The sequence below is a fragment of the Histomonas meleagridis genome, assembly GCF_020186115.1.
Source record: "Histomonas meleagridis strain 2922-C6/04-10x chromosome Unknown contig_104, whole genome shotgun sequence".
Taxonomy (NCBI): Eukaryota; Parabasalia; order Tritrichomonadida; family Dientamoebidae; genus Histomonas; species Histomonas meleagridis.
In genome coordinates, this window is record NW_027150750.1 from 33,576 (window position 1) to 53,732 (window position 20,157).

Sequence of the window (20,157 nt, forward strand, 5' to 3'; positions counted from 1 at the left end):
CTACAACAAGCATAAAAACAGATATTTAACATTTACATCGAAACAAATCGATATTTTTATTCACAACTAGTCAAAGATCGGGTTCACATCGCCGCTTTCTGTCACCGGCTGCGACCCATATTCGTACGACACTACTGCCCTCATTGCCAGCTTCACGCTTCCGTTTCCGACGAGCATCATTTGCTGTACGATTGGCTGCCCATTTGTATCGAGCACGCTGCCCGATTGCTGCTGTGCCTTCAAGCTCCATCCGATTGGCACTCCGTATTTCGCGTTGAAGTTATTCAGCCTTTGGCTTCCGGTGTTGAAGAAAGATGCTCTGATTGCAATTTGGTTTAAGTTCTGTGGGTTTTTAGCGATTTCGAAGTACATAACGAAGTCCTTTTTCCTCATGGCTTCTATCGAGCCGGGGAAAGGTTTTATGTTGACTTCGTTCAAAGGTTTCGTTACGTCATTTATTAAATCATTTAAATAATTCTTCTTATCATTAAAACTATTGTTGTTATTAGGGATATCGACAATTGATAATAAATCGTCAACAATTTCTTCTTCTTTTTTGTTGGATGTTTCATTTTGTATTATTTCAATTTGTTTGTTATTATTATTATTATTTGTTATATTAGTTGTCATTTCAATTGGAGATAAAATTTCTTCGTTAATTTCATTGTTGCTTAATATCTTGATTAACTCTTCAGACCGTTGTTGTAAGTCAAGGTTTTCATTGTTCTTAAATTTCTCTAAAACTTTTATTGCGTCTTCTTTCAACTTAAATCTGATTGACAACTTCGAAATTGAGATTAGGATATAACCTTTGGTTTGATTATTAGTTTGTGGCATTAATAGAATTTGTTTTAATATTTCATATGACTTAATATTACTCGAAAATTCCCCAATGTACCACGACGCAATTTGAGTCATCGTTTGGTTGTTTGAATAGTTTACGAGCGACTTTTCGAATTGTTCAATTGAATACAATTGAATTTGGGGGTTATTTAACACCATGTTGCAAAATGACGTAATGAGGTCGTTGCCTAAATAGTTATCATTTTCAACAATGATTCGATATATGATATCAAACTTCCATTTAATGTCATCAGAGAACCTTTGAATTGCAGTAAATATCTTTGCAATCAGTTCAATCCGAAACTCAGAATCTGAAAGTTTGATGTAATTTAAGATCTCAGGAATCAAAGTGGTGATGTTCGTTTCATCAATTAACGCAGAAATGACATTTAATGACCTTCGACGTATTGATGGATCTCTATGATTTAGACATTGAATAACAAATGACCGATAACGTTGTAACGCTATTGTGTCGCCATTTGTCCTTCCAATGATTTCGTTGTTTTCATTATAAAGTGTCTTAGAAAAGATGGTCAAAGCATAATACACAACGTTCGGCTCTTTAGACTTAAGGAGTCGGCCAACTTGCGCAAATGCTAAGCCTCGAAGCGATGATGTGTTCGATGTAGACATTATCGCATCAACTACAGCCGACATTACTGAGCGCCCACAGTTACGTTGTGTGTCAGCACACGTGAAAATGGTCTTTAGAACATCGTCCAAGTCTGTGCTCGGCTTTTTAAGGAGAGTTAAAATTCTTAAAAGTCGAATTTGTAAAAATGGATCGTTGAAAATAGAATATTGGAACTCGCGTGAACGAGTTCGGTTGAGTTGCGCTAATATTTTGATGAATGATTTATGATATTTGTGAAATGAGGTGATTAATTGTGGCTGTTGTCGGATAATAGCTTCGATTAAACAGGTGGCAGAGATAAATACACTATGTGCACCGCTTTTAAGGAGTTTGTAAACTGATGGAATAAAGGAATCTGCTATATCTGGAAGCTTATCAACAATTCGAACAGCTGCCATGGCAGCATGTTTCATAATTTGGACTGACGAGTTGTCAATAAGCTTTTGAACTTCGGTAACAAGTGTTTGACACATTTCTTGTGAGCCAATATTTGCTAAAAGTGAAAGAGCAAGTGTTTGAAATTGTGGATTATTTGATTGCAAATCCTTGAGTAAAGTGTGAGTAAGAAGAACTGTGGTCTCTGATGTTTCATTAAGGAGAACAGAAGCGGCCATATAACCTATGCGCTTATAACTAAGGCGTGGATGACTCATAAGATTAACAACTTCCATTTGACCAAAAGAAACATTCTCCCCTATGATATCAAGAAAAACAAGTTTTGCAATAAGTCTGGGTTTAAGATCTGGATCACAATTTCGAATAAGAGTTCTAATATCGGCTAGCTCGCATTTGATAATAAAGCGTTCATCTTCGAGGCTTTCGGCAAATCTGACTGATGTGATAAAGTCAACAGCTGATTGCGACATATTAATCAACAGACTTTGTCAAAATGCATTTGAATAGTTTATATTGCTGATATCTATTTTTTGCATTGTAATCTCAAAAGTATTAGAATTTATCAGCAAGAAACAATAGGGAATATACAATAGGTCAAGGAGATCATATTGTTCGTATTTATTTCGAAAAATTTAGAATACTTAAAATTAATATTGTTTAATTTTCATAAAAATATTCATAAAAAAGCATATTTTAAGCATGTTTTGTATTATTAAAAAATATTTTGATATTCATTTGTTTTTATTAACTGTATTAATAAGGTAATTTCTAAATTCTTAAGTGAGAGAATTTTTTTACTTGAAAAAATAACATTCAAAGAACATTTTAACGTCAACACAAATTTTTATTATTTTGTTTCCTAGCATTAATAGTCATATTATTATATTTTTGTCCCAGAATAGATACGATCATTTTGTAAAGCAACGAAATTTTTTTTTATTTGAACTTATTAAACGGTCCACGCCAGAAATTTCATAGAATTATTTCTGTTGGTAGTTGGTCCAAAAACCATTACAGTAGAATTTTATATCCATTCAAAATTAAATTAACCTTGTGAAACTGTCACTTTTATCCTAACTTCGGATGTCTGAACTCCCAGCAATTGATTCGAAGATCGTTTTACTTGGTGCTACAAGCGTAGGCAAAACATCAATCATCTGCCGCGCTGTTTCAGATGAGTTCGATGCTGATATGCCAGCAACAATTGGTGCATGCTATACAGCGAAGCAAATCGAGCTTGAAAAAGTTAATGTTAATTTACAGATTTGGGATACAGCCGGCCAAGAACGTTTCAGGACCCTTGCACCAATGTACTATCGTGGATCTATTGTTGCATTATTGGTATTTTCAGTTATTGATGAAGCATCACTCACTGACGTTAAAAACTGGGCACAAGAAATGAAGTCACAAACAGACGAAATGCCAACCATCTTCGTTATTGGAAATAAAATGGATCTTGTCGAAGAAAGAACTGTCACAACAGAACAAGGAGAATCTGTTGCTAAAGAACTTGGTGCATGTTACTACGAAGTTAGTGCCAAATCTGGTCGAGGAATTGAAGAATTATTTGTTCGAGTTGCCGAAGAATCAGCTAAGAAACTTTCAGGTGACTCCTCAAATACAGGTGGCGGCAAGAAGGATGGCGTCAATATTAAGGAAGGAAAAGAAGGAGGTGGAAAGAAATGCAGCTGCTAAATTTGAGTAAAAGAATGCTCGATCCAAGAAATGTTAATAAGCTTTGGAATTCTTTTAAAGTGAAAGCAATCAAATGCTTCAAATTCTATTGAAAAAAGAAACGATTTGAAATTATCAAAATTTAAATAATGTTTGAACAGATTCAATTTTTTTTAAATAATAACCAAAATTGGTAACAAGAAGGTAGTTTCAGTATATTAAATAAAAATAATTAGAATTTACTCATGAACTTTTTCCGTTCTCTCACTTTGTTTAGCTATAGATAGCTAAACATATTCAAAATGAACGTGATAAAGATTTAGAAGAATTACATCATAAGAAACAACTTGAAGTTGGTGAAGCACTTCAACATAATGAAGAAAATCTTAAAAGTAAAGTTGAAGAAATCAATGAAATTATGTTACAATTTTATGAGCAGCAACGAAAATTAACAGAATTAAATAAACAAAAAACGAAATTTCAAATCGAAGAAATAATGAAATTGAAAAATGAAATTCATGAACAAATTGAAGAAAATTCGCAACAATATAAAATTAATAAAAAATATCAAAATGAAGAAGAAAGAAAAGAAGATGAAACACATCGTAATATAATGGAATCTTTAACAAGACAAATTGATGAATGTAAAAAACGAAACTTAAAACTTTTAGAAGAATTAAAAATAATCAAAAAGAAGAAAGATGAAAAACTTAATTTGTTTATAGGTGAAACAGATTCTAAACTTCTTGAAGATATACATCAAATCTCTAAAGAAGAAGATGAAAATAGAAATCTGAATGATATAATCGAAAGAATTATGAAACAAAAAGAAGAAGTTGAAAAACGAATAAAAAAATTTTTAGAAGAAATTAAATCAATTGAAAAAACTATTAATGAAACGAAAGAAAATTATGAAAAGAAAATAACACAAATACAAAACCAATGTGAAATTAACTTAAAGCAATTAAATAAAACTGATTTACAATTAATACAACGAAAGAATCAATTAACGCGACATATAAATATACAAAACAAACGAATCGAAGAACTAAAAAAGAAAGAAAACAAAAACGAAAAGTTCGAAATATTACAAAATAAATATATTGAAGAAATTGAACAATATGAAAAAGAGATTCGAAATAAATATGAATTAAAACTTAATGAAGAAAAACAGAAAACAAATGAATTAGAAATAAAATTTCAAAAATTAAAAGATCAAAATAACAAAGAAATTAATGAACTTGAAAATCAAATCAAAAATGAAAAAGAAAACTCAAATAAAATTAAATCGAAAATGTTAATCGAAAGAGAAAATGAAATTAATAAAATGAAAGAACATTTAAACAATGAAAATAATGAAAAAATTTTAAAGTTAAAAGAAACGCATCAACAAAAAATGGATTCATATAAAACGGAATTAGAAAACTTAAAAAAGAAACATGAACAAAAAATTAATAAAATCGAACAAAAATTTGTCGAAAAAATCGAAGAAAGTAAATTTAAGCTAATAAAAGAAGAAAAAGAAATCGAACAAAAATTAACTGAATTAAATGATGAAACAAAATTTTTGGAAGAAGAAATTGTTTACTTGGAAAACAAAGAATGTACAAAATGTAAAGAGAAAAAAGAATTAATCAAAAAATTACTCGATAAGAAAAACGAATTACAAAGAAAAATTAATAATTCGATAAAAGAAGCGCATGCAACTGACTTGAAAATGGATAAATTATTCGGGAAAAATGCACGTGCTCCATCACCGCTGTTGGCTGATGGACAAAGAAAAGAAGTCGCGAAAATCGCTAAGCCAAAAACAAAAGCAAAAGCAAATTTGCCTTAAAATAAAAATATTTGTTTGTAATTAATAAATGAAATTATCGATTTTGTTTTTAGTAAATAATTTTACGACATAAAATTTTATGTTGGACGAAACATTGTTCAAGATATTATATGAAGTACACTCCAAGTAAAATTCTTTTAAATCTTTTCTTTGTTGCTTATATAATAGTTTTGCTTTTAAAAAGCGTTACATCTTGCACAAATTTAAATTGAAAGTGACTAAATGAAAATTTTAAAAAGTCATTTTTTCATAGCCTCAACTTGTTTGCATATATTTATATGATATTACTTGAAATATACTTGGAATATTATTAATAATTCCAAAATTTCAAAAAAAAAATCTGTTAAAAGGCACCTTCTTGCCAATCGTGGGTTTAAAAGTCTTGTTTTTTGGCAATTTAACGAAGAAGATTAAATCATTATCAAAAAAAATGAAACACAAAACCTCAAGAAATTTATTTGGAAATGGTACCACCAAGTAAGATTATAAATTCTGCAAACGCAATCCTTGAGAAGTACAAAGTAAAAGATTCTGATTTTACAAAAATTGAAGAATATTTAATAAATCATTTTGAAGATTCTGGCGTTTTATATATATATGGGCAGGTATAATTGTTGTTGTCGGTTAATATGGAAAGGTTGTCCTTCACAGGAGTTACGAATACTTAGATATACTTTTTTGTTTACTGCGTGTAAAGACTCAAGAATGCTAAAACTTAAATCACTTTAAATGAATTGCATCCAGTTTCATTAGATGAATTCTCCGGTACAGTTTATATAATAAGTCAAGCTATAGGATATGATTGTGGAAAATTAACAAAGTAAGAAATCGAAGAAGAAGAAAAAAAAACTTAATGAGGAAATAGATGGAATAAGCTTGAAAGAGTTGTTGAATTGTGATGATGCATAATAGTATTATATTAACTGTAAATCTTCTCCATGTGCTTGTTCTTGAGTTCAAATGACTTTATTGCTTTTTAATTTGCGTTGGGTTTTGGGACTTCCTAATAATGTATTTAATTATTAAAAAATCATCGCTAAAAATTGTCTATGTAAATTTTTAAATTTCTGATGTAAATGTTTTATTGGAATTAGTAGTGCTTTGACATAGGAATCATATGTAAACTGAGTTAGAGTTCTCAATTTCATCAATCATGTACATGATCTCTTCACATAAACAAGAATTTGAGAAATTTGATGGACACATACCACTATCTAATAGCAACCATTACCTACAAAATAATCCTTTGGTCAGTTTACAAAGATGGTTGGTATCCATTTGAAAAACATCGTATGATTTGGCATTGATTGCTAAAACTTTAAAGAATTGTAAGCAAATAAATTATCACATTTAAGTCAACTAATTCTATTATATGATATTATTTAAAGACAAATTTCAATAATTTCTATTCGTTAAAAAATTAAGAAAAAAAATTATTTTAAAGTTCATCAATAAATTCCTGTACAATCGATTCTGAAATCTTTCTTATGTGTGCATCTACTTCTTCATAATTCTGTACTGGTATTCCTAATTCCCAAATTGATTCCCATACATCTTGCACTAATTCTTCCAAAATAACAGATTTTTCGGCTTTAGCACCTACCTTAGATATCACACCATTTAATCTATTCTGGTTGATCATGCATGTTGCAACAAAGAAAGGATTTGTTTTCACTGCATGATGATCAAAATCGCCTGAAAATTGATGAAACCGTTTATTTTTGCGCTTGAGCATAGGTCTGTCCTGACCAGGACCAGGCCACGATGCAGGTCTGATAACGATTCCTTCAGCAGTGTTGTTATGAATACGAGGGAGTCCAAACATAGGTGGAATAGTTGAATCAAATTCAAGAGAATAATCCAAAAGTTTTGGAAGTGAGGCACGAGCTAAAGGCGGAGTGAAGTAAAGGCCAACTTCTTTTGCACATGAAGACATGGAGTCATATTCAAGATATTGAAATTTATTATTTTGATCAACCCAAACAATATCAAAAACTATAAGCTGGATTTTGTCGGAATAATAAACGCCTTCTTGGACTGCGCGTTGTTCAAGTGGAACTATTACATGTCCTTTTGCATTGATTCTAGAAGGAACTGGACCCGTCCAATTTTCATCAGAAGGATACCACCCACCACATAACTCTCCATATATTACAATGTATTTCAATTGTTTTGGAGAAAGTTTAGCCGAGTTTAAATTTTCATATACTTTTTTAGCTTTTTTCGAAAGATCAAGAGCTATAAGTTGATAGTTATAAAACCAATCATCTTCTTTAATAAAGCCAGTTCTTTTTGCAAACTTTACTTTCTTTCCGTCACTATAAACACTGAAATTACTTCCATCGATTTTTTCTGTTGCAATCCATTCGATTTTCTTCGGAGCCTTAAATTCTCCAGTATTTTCATATATCTTTGGAAACTTCAAAAAAGCAATTTCATCCATTATTGTTAATAAAAAGCAAATTTTTTGATATTCAGTCAGAATTTCGGTTTATTTGTGAACCGTTATTACAATAGGTGTCAAATGCCCGTTTGTTATGGAAAACGATAGAAAATTGGTCCAACAAAAATTGACAACGCTCTGGGCAATCGTACAAATAAATTTCCCGATTTATTTAAAAATATAAAAAATACATATTTGATTGGAAATCATCAATTAAATGGTAATGAACCAAATTTAATATTCACCTTCAAGACAAATTATGGAAAAATTTCCAACAAAAATGATCCAAATCACCAAAGGTTTGATGAAGAAATCAAAAAAAATTGCTTCAAAAATAAATACATTTTAACAAAGATTCCAGATTTTTTAGATGGAAGTAATGTAGCAACTCGAAGGATGCAGTTTGAAACAAATTATTGGTGGTTGTGAGTCGGTGAAAAGCCATTTTTTGTAAGTGGACCGCCAAAAATTATTGTGAAAAAGTGTTTTATTTCAATACTTTATGTGAATACGATCAAAATATACTGATTTGACTTCAAACCTGTGAATAAAATCAATATTTTTTCAGTCATTAAACCAGGATAAACGACCATCACATTGATTGTACTATAAATAATCTTCAAATTAAAAAATTTTATTTGACAGATTTTATTTTCTTCTACTAACAGGAAGCCTTCGGATAAATAAACGGTCGTTTTTGTACGTTAAATTCAAAAAAAAAAAAAAAAAAAAATGATTTTCGACTTCAATTTAAATTAGTCTCTATAGAGAAATAAGAAATTTCTTAACATTTTCTCCTACATTATTCACATTATCTCTTAAAGGAATTAGGCATATTAGAATTTTAAATAGTAAAATATTTGAGTTTTCAAAACCAATCAATTTTCTTTGACTTCACTTCCAATATTTAAAAGTTGTAATGTTTGACTTGATTATCCAAAAAGTGCTCTGTTTTGGCCAGCGCACGTTTATTCCAGGGGTAGCACAGGTACAATGTCATCAGAAGATGCAGAATATTCAAATGCAGAAGAAATCAATCTTTATAAAGATGACCCAGAATGGGCAGATTTAACCCCAATTCCACTTCCAAAAAGAGAAGATGAACCATTTATCATTGAATATTCACCAGAATATGAAGATTTATTTGGTTACTTTAATGCTATCCTTGCTAAGGAAGAAATTTCTGAAAGAGCCTTAAAAATAGTAAATGATGTAATTTCACGACATTCAACTCATTATACCGCTTGGTGGTATAAAACCAAGATTATGGAGAAGATTTCTTATGATCCTGTTACAGAGATGAATAATATTGATACTATTTTATTTGATCATCATAAATCATATCAAGCCTGGTATTTCAAGCAATGGCTTGTTGATCATCTTAAAGAAGACATCGATCAAATTCAATTCCTCAAAGACATGTTTCTAAGTGATGCCAAGAATTTTCATGGATGGGGATTTGCAATATGGTATGCTTCCCGATGGAACAAAGCTAAAGAAGTCTATGACATTGCGATCTATGAAATAGAACAAGACATGAGGAATAACAGCGCATGGAATGCACGGAAAGTCACAGGCGAAATGTTAAAAGTTGATCCAGTCAAAGAATTTGAAGATGCAGCAAAGTCATTACTTGTTGTAGGAAAGAACGAACCCGCGTGCACATTTGCTATCGAGATGTGCAAAAAAGATAATAGTTTAATAGGAAAATTAAGAGAAGTTGCAGATGAAATGATCAAGAAAAACAAAGAAAATTATTTTGCATATCGATTATTGTTATATATCGAAACAATGAATGATAACAAGGCAGAAATCGAAAGGTTGTGCGATGTGCTAATAAAACTTGACCCTTTGAGAACTTCTTACTACAATTTGGTAAAAAGCGGAAGAATTCCATACCAATAAATAAACGTTTTAATAAAATATTGAATTTAATGAAATAACAAATGTTAATACCAAATAAAAAAACGTGTTAACTAAAATGGAAATGAGATTTAATGACGAAATTTTTTGTTGCTTAGAAGCTAAATTCAAAAACATTTAGAAATTGATGTTACAATTGAAATAAGATTAAATAAAATAATAAAAGCAGTATTTATTCATGACCTACTTTTTTAGGTTATTGTTTCTTTGAGTCATTGGCTTCATTCTTAGTGTAATTTCTATGGTATTAAGAAAAAAAAATTTAATCATTTTTAATCAATCATTTTACAAAAATTACTAATATCAAGTTGATTTGTTATAGCAGTGACAACAATATTGGTTGACATTGAAGTCTTGTTTGCAAATGTAGAATAAAGATTAATAAAATTTTAAACGCACGTATTACTTAAGTTTGAACTTGGATGACAAGCTCAAACTCTGAGGACTTTTTAGATAATTCATATGAATGGTCCCCAAAAACAGACACCCCTAAGACGTCTCAACTTAGCATTCAACAAAATATGAGATCTTTTAAAAAATCACAAAAATTTTCGACAAAATATACAAAGGATTTTGATACACTAATAAAACAAATTCATGTGAATCAAAGTGATGATTACTGGGTTAAAACCCAAGTCGATCATATAGATGAACAAGCAAATGAAGAATTAGACAATATTGAAATACTAAAACAACAACAAGAAAATTTATTCAAAACACAACTGAATGAAAAGACCAGCTTTTGGGAAAATGAAATATCCGAAAGAAAAGAAGAATGCGATAAACTTCGATCTCTTATTTCACAATTATCCACATCCATTGAAAATGCCAAAAACAAGTCCAATACAGATTTAAAAGATGCAACACAAAAAGCCAGGGAGAGCATCAAAGCAATAAAAAACAAGCGACAACAACAAATATTACAAATTAAACATCTTACAAATCAAATTCAAATTGAAACAAATCAATTTGAAGAAAAGGCGAAACAATATAAATTATCACAGACAAAATCAATGAAAACAAAAAACGAACAACTTCAGAAAGCAAAATTTAATTTAAAAAAACTTCAAATGCAATACGAAGCAAAAGAAAAAGAAAATAATGAAAAATTCCGTCAACAAACGAAAATTGTTAAATCATTGCAAAGAGAACTTTTTAACTTAAATCAAATAAAAAATAAAAAACAAAACGAATTAGTTGAAATAAGAAAAAAATGCGCATCAACAATTCGAACAATATCTTCTTTAAAAGATGAAATTTCATCATTAAAAAGACAATTAGCAATGTCAAACAATGAAATATTAGAACAACAAATTGCGATTTTTAATCTTGAAAAACAATTAATACCACAAATATTTAATAAAAATGTTATTTAGTTGAAAAACACTTTTTTATTTAACAACTTTAGTATTTTTTCCAAATATTTCTCATTTAAATGATAATTGCACGATTAAATAAGTATTCTCGATTTTAAAAAGATTTTTAGAGAAGAGAATTGCAAAATTTTTTATTGAATTGGTCAACATGACAAGAAGAAACACAAAACCTCCAGTTAGTATCCTCAGGAAATAATAATTATGAAAAATTTTTATTATTGACTAACTTAAATTTGCAAAAGAACATTTAAAATATATCTTGAGTTTTTATTGAGTTTTTTACATTGTTTTTGAAGAATCAACATCATTACAAAATCGTTTCCAGTCGATTCCATCATTTAAATCAGCACGATAATATCTAATTAAATTTTGTATATCAGAAGAAGAAATAATTATACCGAAATTCATAATTCTTTGTCTAAATTCGGAAACCGAAATTTTTTCTTCTTTTATGTCCGCGAAGAAAAACCTTGCATTTTTTCTACGTGCGCTTAATTTTGAGTGAATTGTATTTATGATATTTATAAATGCATAATCATTTTTTTCTGATTCATGACTAACTTTCACAGAAGCTAAATCGGAAGGTTGAATTTGTTCTTCTTCCATCGCAAGTAAAAGTCTTCTATAACTACATTTTTCTTTCATTCTTTGCGATTGGAAAGCGTTCATTAACATTTCTAATTCTTCTTTAGTAGCAGGAAAACCAATATAATTTAGAACAGCAACAAAATTCTTTCGTAAAACATAACCAGCTTTAGTTGGATCATAAGTTCTAAAGATTGAAGTACCATTTAAATTCTTATGTTGTAATATAACTTTTAATCTTCTAATTAATGATATTACTTCTTTTGATAAATCGGACTTTTGTATTTTTGTTGATAAAGATAAAGATGGATTTAATGTAAGTTGATCATTTCCATATGTATATATATCATTAATAAATTGATTAAAATTAACAAGTTCTTTCTCAGTATCATAATAATATTTAATTAGTATCGATATTTCTTTTTGACTAATTGGAATTTGGTTTTTAACTAATACGGTTTGAAAAAGTGGTGGACCGCAATAGTTTAACATTGGAAGTTTATAATAAAGAAATTCGGATTTAAGATCAATGTTTTCTTCTTCTAAAATAGATTTAATTTTCGCAAGAATTTCCAATACATCATTATTAGGGATTTTAGGAATAACTTCTTCTTCATGTTCTTCTTCTTCTTCCTCTTTCTTTTCTTCTTTAAAAATTGGATCTACAATAGAACAAAATTCATTAATGTTAACATTTGTAGTTGTCCTACTTTTAATTAATTTCATTTCTTTTTGGTTGACATCATAATTAATGTTCCTAAAGACAAACATTAATTGTGGAAATGTAATTGTTCCTTTACAATAAGGATCAAGTTTTTCCATTAATGGACGAATTTGTAATCTTTTCCTAGCTAAAAATTCTTTTAACCTTTCGAATTGGTCATAAATTTGTTCGTTTTGATTAGAAATAGGTGTAATATCAGTTATAAATTCTTCATATTTAAATATGTCTTCATTTTCACTATATTTATCAAATAATGCTTTAAGCTCGTCACGATTAAGATCAAATCCTTCCGAACGCATAATTTGTGAAAACATTTGACATGGAAGAACTTGTTTATGTTTCGGATCAAAATGTCTTAAACGTTCTGCAATAAGACTTCTTCGAGTTTGGACTTCATTTTGAATTCGTTTTAATAATTCTTCAATGTTTATTGGTTTAAATTCTTTTGTTTGAAGTGAAATTTTTTGATTTCGTAAACGAGTTTCTTCTAATCGTTCTTTATTTTGTTGCTTTTCTAACGCATCACAAAATGCTACATAATCAAAGCCGCGTAAATTTGAAAATTGTCTTGTTAATTCTTCGATTTGTTCTTTGCTTGCTGTGGTTCCAAATTTATGGAGATCATCTACAAATTGTTCTTTTGGAATACATTTTCTTTTGTATTTATCTTGACTTAAAAATGTTTTATACGGATCAATTCCTTTTGCTAAGAAGTCTTTAGCAATATTAGAAGGTATCGTATAGTTTTGAGATAAATTCCTTGAATTAAGTTTTTCTTGTTTTAAGAATTTTTGCATATCTGATTCAAGATCATAATAAGAAACTTCATTATTAGTTCGAAGATAATGTGCCGCAATATCTTTAATGAGAGTGCTAGTGCCAAAACATGCATAAAATGATTGGATATCAACTGTTCCTCTATGAAATCGATCATATGGCTTTAAACATTCAACAACATTTGTGTTCCTTGAAACAAAATAACCAGAAAATCTGTTCCAGTTTTCAGATGAAATAGGTTTAAGTGTTGGCGTAGAAAAAGAGTTATTATAATCATCAATAAATTTGAAGTATTTAATGATATCCCCTTCTTCTGGATCACATATGTATTTGTCTACTAATTGTTGAAATAATTTTTCATCAATAAAAATTGATAAATTTGTAAAAAAGCGACGGAAACGGTAAACTGTTATTTTACCAGTATGCTTTATGTCAAGGTCATCGAAAGCATCCTGGATTGTTAATCCTTTCTTTCTCAAAGCAGCTTTGATTTGTTGGTAAATCTCTTCCATGGAAGATTTGTGCTTAACGTACTTTTTCATCAAAAATTGTATAGTGTACGTTAAATATCCATGATGAAAAAAAAGAGTTTTAATTACAGAAAATTCCCACTTCCAGTACTAACAGTTCAGGAAATGAAAACAATATTGTCAAGTGATCAAGATATGCCTACAACAAAAACAAAATTATTTATTCCTTTTTCCTTTGATCTTTTATCTCCAGATGGTGTGAACCAATATAAATCACAAAAAACATCTCAATCAATACAACTTTCAAATGTTACAACAATCAATTCAGATGAAATTATGTTAAATAATAAACCAAAACCTAAACCTGAAAATAAATTTGCACCAATTGATTCCAAGGTAAAAGAAATTGAGGATTATATAAATGAGATTGAGCAAGATTTTGATGATTTAAATATTCCAAAACCTAAAAATCCTCCGCAAGTTGAAAAGCTTTTTACTCAGCAGCAACCAATCCTCAAAAAACCAAAAAGCAATGAATCACATGAAATAGTTTTTCAATCAACAAATTCTTATATTGATACACAGAATGACACATTACAGAATGCAAGGATTTTTGCATCAACAGAAAGGTCAAAAAACAAAATTGCTTCAGCGAGAAAAAATTCAAGTGCAAAATCCAAAACAATTACATCACGAACAGAAAATAAAAAAATGAGTAATACCATACACAGCGATATTGATTGGGATAGAGTCAATCAATTAATGAATGATAATATTTTTTAAAATAATAAATTGTTTTTTAATCGCGAACCATTTTTTTTAAACAAAAGATTCTTTTGTTTCATTCGAAAACAAATAAATTTCCTTATTTTTCAAATATAGGAACAAATCGAATTTAAATGGTGAATAACATGAATTAACGCCACAAAGGCATTCAATGTATTTTTTTTAGGAAATTCATCAAAACAAAAAACCAAATTTTAAACATGTTTATTAAAAACAACCAATTTTTTACCATTAAAAAGAATTTTTACTCTAAATCAAATTTTTTCATTTTTAGATCCGATTGGATGTAATAACAAGTCAATTAATGTCTGTAAACCTTTAACTGTGTTATCATCATAGAATGAATCCGTAGAGTCACCACCCTCAATATCAACATCTAAATATGCATGTGCGAAATCAATTATTGTAACTTTCATTGGTGCATCAGAATCACCATCGTACACCGCAAGTATTGATGCACTATATAATCGCATCTTTGGAAATATTTCAATTGTCTCTAAAAATGCACTACGTATTTTACATATGTTTTCAATGAATTCGTGCTTGCGTTTTCCAGGGAAAAATTTATGAAGAAGATCACAGACTTCAGAAATGTTTAATTTGTGCCCTTGAATACGATCGCATTTGTACGTAATAGTATTATCTTTTCGCATACGTGCATCAATGATCCTAATGGCATGTGTGGGCGTTGTGGTATCTTTGATATGATCAAGTTGAGCTTGAATTTTTTCCGGAGAGGCATCAATTTCAAATGTGCGGGTACCAAGTTTGATATCTATGACGCATGGTGATGAAAAGCCTTGGGTTTGATCTTCGAGGAGCAGCCATCGTTTGCCTTCAGATATATGTGAACCCATATAACGACAAGTATAAAGTGAAAGAGGTGATGGAAGAATTGCCCGATAAAAGTTATCTTCTCGAGCGATATAAGGTTTTGCTATTGCTTGTATTGATGTAGAATTGTATATTGACTTCTGAATTTCGCCATGGCCACCACCTTGTGTGTTAAGGTATCCAATGATTTTTATATCACCAGAGATTTGAGCATCATTTGGCGTGGATATGTCCATTTTTTTGGTTAAAAATTTCAATCAAAGCCCAGAAAATAAACGTGTCAATTGGTGATCATCTTGATTCAAATACTGGACTACAGGATAACCGTAATATCAAAATTTGTTGACTTTACACGAATATTTGGATGAAACAAATTGTGGGTGTTGACTACGTTTTCAATTAAGGTTGAAATACTAGTACTTCTATGAATTTTCTTACATACGATGTGATATTGAATACATAGCGTTTCTTATGTAAAGTTGAAGACTTCAATAACCGAACAGAGTCAATTCAAAAAGTCATTTTTTACCTCATTAAAGGAAATAAACGATAAAATAAATTGTACGCCAACAGGAAGGACGTTAAGATCAGATTTAAATCGATATCTGGCCACATCACGACGCAATGGAAGAAAAACACATAGAAACACCAGTTATAAAAAAAACATCCATCGATAGAGTTCGTCAAGAATCCCTTCTCGAAATGAATATTCCTCCTCCACAAAATATTTTGTTTTTCCAACAAGCTTACATCGAAAAAATTAGACAATTCATTTCATCAATTGAGTTTGAACCAAATGAAACTCCACAACAGAGAGTTGAAAAAATTGATGCAATGAAAAAAATTGAATTCCCAACAAAAAGCTTTATATTTAGTCAAGGTTTTGACGTTCTTGAAAATTTAATTATAATTTTGCTTAAGTCCACACGTGCACAAGACAACGACATATCATTTCAATCAATGCAATATCTTGAAATTTTATTTCCAAAATTTCCAACAATCTTTTTTAGGACAATTCTTCCACATTTTAATAGCATTTTCATTGACTTTATCAGGGTGAGTCATCATGCAGTTCTGGAGAATGAATCTCTCAAACTCATTGGAACAATTTCTCGCATTTGTCTCAATAATGCACAGTATATATATGAAACATTCTTTCCTTATGCATTTAAATCCCTCAAAAACGATGTTAAAAGTATAAATCGTTTTTATTCTCAATATTGTGATTATTCATTTTTTGCAGTTCGTTCATTTACAATGTATCTTTCGGGTAACCAAGGCCCTCCACTCGGTCCAGAGATAGTAAAAGAGCTTCTTATTACCGTAGCGAAATTTATTCGTACTGCGGTAATTCCTCAACATGAACAAAATGAACAATATATAGTTCCTGAACTTCCTGATGCATTGTATATATTTGTTGATATTGTTCATACGAATCGGCCTGGCGTTCTTAACATTGTTAAAGAAACGCAAATTTTTACATTTATAGCATGGTTCCTTAACAGAAGTGATATTAATCTTTTACGTGCGGCAATTCTTCTAATTACATATTCTTTTGATAACGGAACGCGTTTTGTCGATGAACTTAGTATTGATTATTCATTTGAAAATTTTTATAAATTTTTACGTCATCATGATGTCGTAATACGTGTTGAAGCTGCACGTTGTATGAGTTCAATATGTAGAAATAAGCCTTCAATGTTAGGGATATTTGACATGGATGAAGTTGAAGATGTTTTAACTGGTTCTTTATTTGGACCAAATCCATCCTTTGTTCAGATACAACAGTTCCTTCATCTATTACGTAATATTATTGATTGTTATCCAAGTGGGAAAATGTATCATTTCGATGTAAGCAAATTTGTTGAATATGGAATTGACCTAATGCAAAAAGAAAATGATGAGCTGACTGATTGTATGTTGCATTCTTTAATTAAAATGTTCATCCATTTAAGCGGCTTGCAACAACTCGAATTCTTTATCCCACAATTTATGGCGTCTGATGGTTTAGAAGTGATATCTTCCCTTTTCGATAGTGATATTGAGGAGATACGTAATCTTTCTCATGAACTTTTTGATCTAGTTTCTGAAGTCGTAAACGGTCCCGAATAATCAAACGTTCGATTAACGATCAAAACCGAAAAAAATTTGAGGCAGTTTGTTCGACCATCAGAAGAATGAAAACCGTGAAAGTCATTTAAAATTTTGAATTAAACCGTAAAATTTGCAGCGGCAACAAAACGAAACAAATTTCATCAAAGAATATTTACATTTGTATAATTGATGCAAATCATTTGTAGTAAATAAGTGGCGCAATTAATTAAAATGTTCAAACATGGAATTTAAAATTAAACATCTAAATGAAACTTTTATTTTAATTTTTATTAATAACATTATTTCTAATTGTTCCCCTGCAAAGTGTGTTAATGTATTATAATTAAAATTTGTTTAGATATTTATTAAAAAGGTTTTTTCATCTGAGAAAAATTATCTGTTTTTGTGTTTTTGAGTAGTTTACCGAAAACTTACAAAAATGTCTGATCCATCGATCGAAAAAGATTCAGAAAGTTCTTCTTCTAATAAATTAAAACATAGCTCAGAGGATGAGGAAAAAGAAAAGCCAAATGAAGAAGTTGAAAAATTAACTCCGAAAAAACATAAAAAAAAGATAAATAAAAAACAATCTGAAAGTTCTGTTTCCACAGAACACAGGAAAAGAAGAAGGAAATCAAGAGCTCAAGAATCTGAAGAAACAAGTAATAAAACTCAAGAAGAAAAATCAAATTCCATGAAATCCAAACCTAAAGAAGTTGACCCTGTATTATCTCCAAGCACATCCTTTGAGACTGAGTCAAAGTCAAAACCTCGAAAACTCAGGAAGAAGAAATTATCTAATGTTGAATCCTCACATCGTGGTGCAGATCGTGTTTCATTTGCTGTTGGTGCAAAGAAGCCTTCACAAGCTGTTTCCAAATCCACCAGATCCGAAGCGAAGAAAACACCAGATACACCTCATGAAGAACTTAAATCCATATTTAAAGAACTTGTTATGAATCACGACTACATCATGGATCAAATGCATGAAGCTGAATCACAATTCAAGTCCAATCCACGTGATTCACTTGAGTCACAACATAAATTTATTAAAGACTTTTTCAGCGACCTTCAAAACCGCATCACTGATGCCGCCACTACCTTTACCCAAAAGGTTGATGAACGACAAAAAGATGTTGTTGAAATTGGTAATCAGTTAAAGATCATTGAGAGTCAATTTAAAGCTGCTCGTAATGAATCCCTTGAAATTGCATTACTCCGTACACGAGGTCCTTTCCCTGAACCAAAAGCTTCCGAAATGCCAAAGCTGCAAACGGTCTCCAAACCGTCGACCATTTATCTTTTCCCATATAACGTTCGCCTTCGCCGTTTTTTGATTCACGTTGGCGGAAATCAAGAGAAGCTCAATGCCAGTGACCTAGTTAGAGTTAGTGATGAGCCTAAAGAGCCTAGCTTCTTGTCGCCATTAGATTACTTTGTGCCAAAACATATTTACACAGATAAAGATCCATTTATTACAACTGACCTCATAGAAAAACGTTCTGCGTATGTTAGAGCGGAGATGATACATGAGGGAATGCCACCACAGGCATTACCTTTGTCACGTGAATCATCATTAGGAATATTTGAAATGTCAACTTCACTCAGCCTTGAACACAATATGCCAATAGCCCACGAAAGCGAAAAAGAGGCAGTGGAAGACAGCCCAACAGTACCAATAAAAGAGAAAAAGAAACCAATTCCAAAGATTCCAAATGAAAAGCGGACAAAAAGAGCTCAAAGACGACCAGTGAAAGGAAAGAAAGTCAAAATCGGAGTAGTTAACGAACAGCCGAAAGAAGAGGAAGAAGTCAAAGAAGAAAATATCTCAATTGAAAACAAAACTGAAGAAAAGAGTGACAAAAGCGATGAAAACGACACAAAAAGCGCAGAAGAAAGTGTTAAAAGTGAAAAAGAGAGTGAGAAAGAAGTCACTAAAAGTGATAAAATTGATGACGATGAAAACGAAAGTAACAAAGAAAGCAGTAAAAGTGATAGTAGCTCCCAAAGCAGTGATAAGGGCAGCAGCAACGCCGAAAGTAGCGATGACGATGACAATGATGATGATAATGAAAGTAGTGACAGCGACCAAGAAAGCAGCCGAAGTGATTCTTCGTCATCGGATAACAATAGCACAAGCAGGGAGTCCGAGTCGAGCGGCTCCGACTAGTAAACATTTTCAGTTTTCATAAATTTTTCCCGCGCAACGAAGTAATGAAAGCAGCGACACGACCATAAAGCAGAAGAAACAGTTCTTCGCCATTACGAAGCACCGACTCGTGAACACTTTCATTTCCGTAAATTTTTCTGCGCGATGACGTAGTGCAAGTAGTGACACCTTAAGAAGGCAGTAGAAGCGAATATTCGTCATTATGCAAGAGCAGATTGAGCAGCACCGACTCGTGAACACTTTCATTTCCGTAAATTTTTCCGCGTGATGATGATAATGAAAGTCATGACACTACAAGAAGGCAGTAGAAGCGAATATTCGTCATTATGCAGCAGCAGATTGATCAGCACCGACTCGTGAACACTTTCATTTCCGTAAATTTTTCCGCGTGATGATGATAATGAAAGTCATGACACTACAAGAAGGCAGTAGAAGCGAATATTCGTCATTATGCAAGAGCAGATTGAGCAGCACCGACTCGTGAACACTTTCATTTCCGTAAATTTTTCCGCGTGATGATGATAATGAAAGTCATGACACTACAAGAAGGCAGTAGAAGCGAATATTCGTCATTATGCAAGAGCAGATTGA

The 20,157-nt window shown here is 30.8% G+C and overlaps 8 protein-coding genes across 8 annotated transcripts; 4 read left to right on the plus strand and 4 right to left on the minus strand.

The window, feature by feature from the left end:
• Positions 1 to 66: 66 nt before the first annotated feature.
• GO595_000486 (Adaptin N terminal region family protein) lies at positions 67 to 2,343 on the minus strand (the record flags this gene model as incomplete). The annotated part of the gene is made up of 1 exon (XM_067918032.1): positions 67 to 2,343. One exon carries the CDS (start codon positions 2,341 to 2,343, stop codon positions 67 to 69), a length of 2,277 nt encoding a protein of 758 aa, XP_067779266.1.
• A 613-nt stretch (positions 2,344 to 2,956) lies between these two features.
• On the plus strand, positions 2,957 to 3,568 carry GO595_000487 (small GTP-binding protein; the record flags this gene model as incomplete). The annotated part of the gene is made up of 1 exon (XM_067918043.1): positions 2,957 to 3,568. One exon carries the CDS (start codon positions 2,957 to 2,959, stop codon positions 3,566 to 3,568), a length of 612 nt encoding a protein of 203 aa, XP_067779267.1.
• A 3,254-nt stretch (positions 3,569 to 6,822) lies between these two features.
• Positions 6,823 to 7,827, minus strand: GO595_000488 (RNA ligase; the record flags this gene model as incomplete). Its single annotated transcript, XM_067918054.1, has 1 exon — positions 6,823 to 7,827. One exon carries the CDS (start codon positions 7,825 to 7,827, stop codon positions 6,823 to 6,825), a length of 1,005 nt encoding a protein of 334 aa, XP_067779268.1.
• A 993-nt stretch (positions 7,828 to 8,820) lies between these two features.
• Positions 8,821 to 9,732, plus strand: GO595_000489 (prenyltransferase alpha subunit; the record flags this gene model as incomplete). Its single annotated transcript, XM_067918065.1, has 1 exon — positions 8,821 to 9,732. The coding sequence occupies one exon, from the start codon at positions 8,821 to 8,823 to the stop codon at positions 9,730 to 9,732; it is 912 nt and encodes a 303-aa protein (XP_067779269.1).
• A 1,673-nt stretch (positions 9,733 to 11,405) lies between these two features.
• GO595_000490 (EF hand family protein) lies at positions 11,406 to 13,724 on the minus strand (the record flags this gene model as incomplete). The annotated part of the gene is made up of 1 exon (XM_067918077.1): positions 11,406 to 13,724. The coding sequence occupies one exon, from the start codon at positions 13,722 to 13,724 to the stop codon at positions 11,406 to 11,408; it is 2,319 nt and encodes a 772-aa protein (XP_067779270.1).
• A 998-nt stretch (positions 13,725 to 14,722) lies between these two features.
• On the minus strand, positions 14,723 to 15,538 carry GO595_000491 (inositol hexakisphosphate kinase; the record flags this gene model as incomplete). The annotated part of the gene is made up of 1 exon (XM_067918088.1): positions 14,723 to 15,538. The coding sequence occupies one exon, from the start codon at positions 15,536 to 15,538 to the stop codon at positions 14,723 to 14,725; it is 816 nt and encodes a 271-aa protein (XP_067779271.1).
• A 388-nt stretch (positions 15,539 to 15,926) lies between these two features.
• On the plus strand, positions 15,927 to 17,414 carry GO595_000492 (uncharacterized protein; the record flags this gene model as incomplete). Its single annotated transcript, XM_067918099.1, has 1 exon — positions 15,927 to 17,414. One exon carries the CDS (start codon positions 15,927 to 15,929, stop codon positions 17,412 to 17,414), a length of 1,488 nt encoding a protein of 495 aa, XP_067779272.1.
• A 421-nt stretch (positions 17,415 to 17,835) lies between these two features.
• GO595_000493 (putative diaphanous) lies at positions 17,836 to 19,566 on the plus strand (the record flags this gene model as incomplete). Its single annotated transcript, XM_067918110.1, has 1 exon — positions 17,836 to 19,566. The coding sequence occupies one exon, from the start codon at positions 17,836 to 17,838 to the stop codon at positions 19,564 to 19,566; it is 1,731 nt and encodes a 576-aa protein (XP_067779273.1).
• Positions 19,567 to 20,157: the final 591 nt, after the last annotated feature.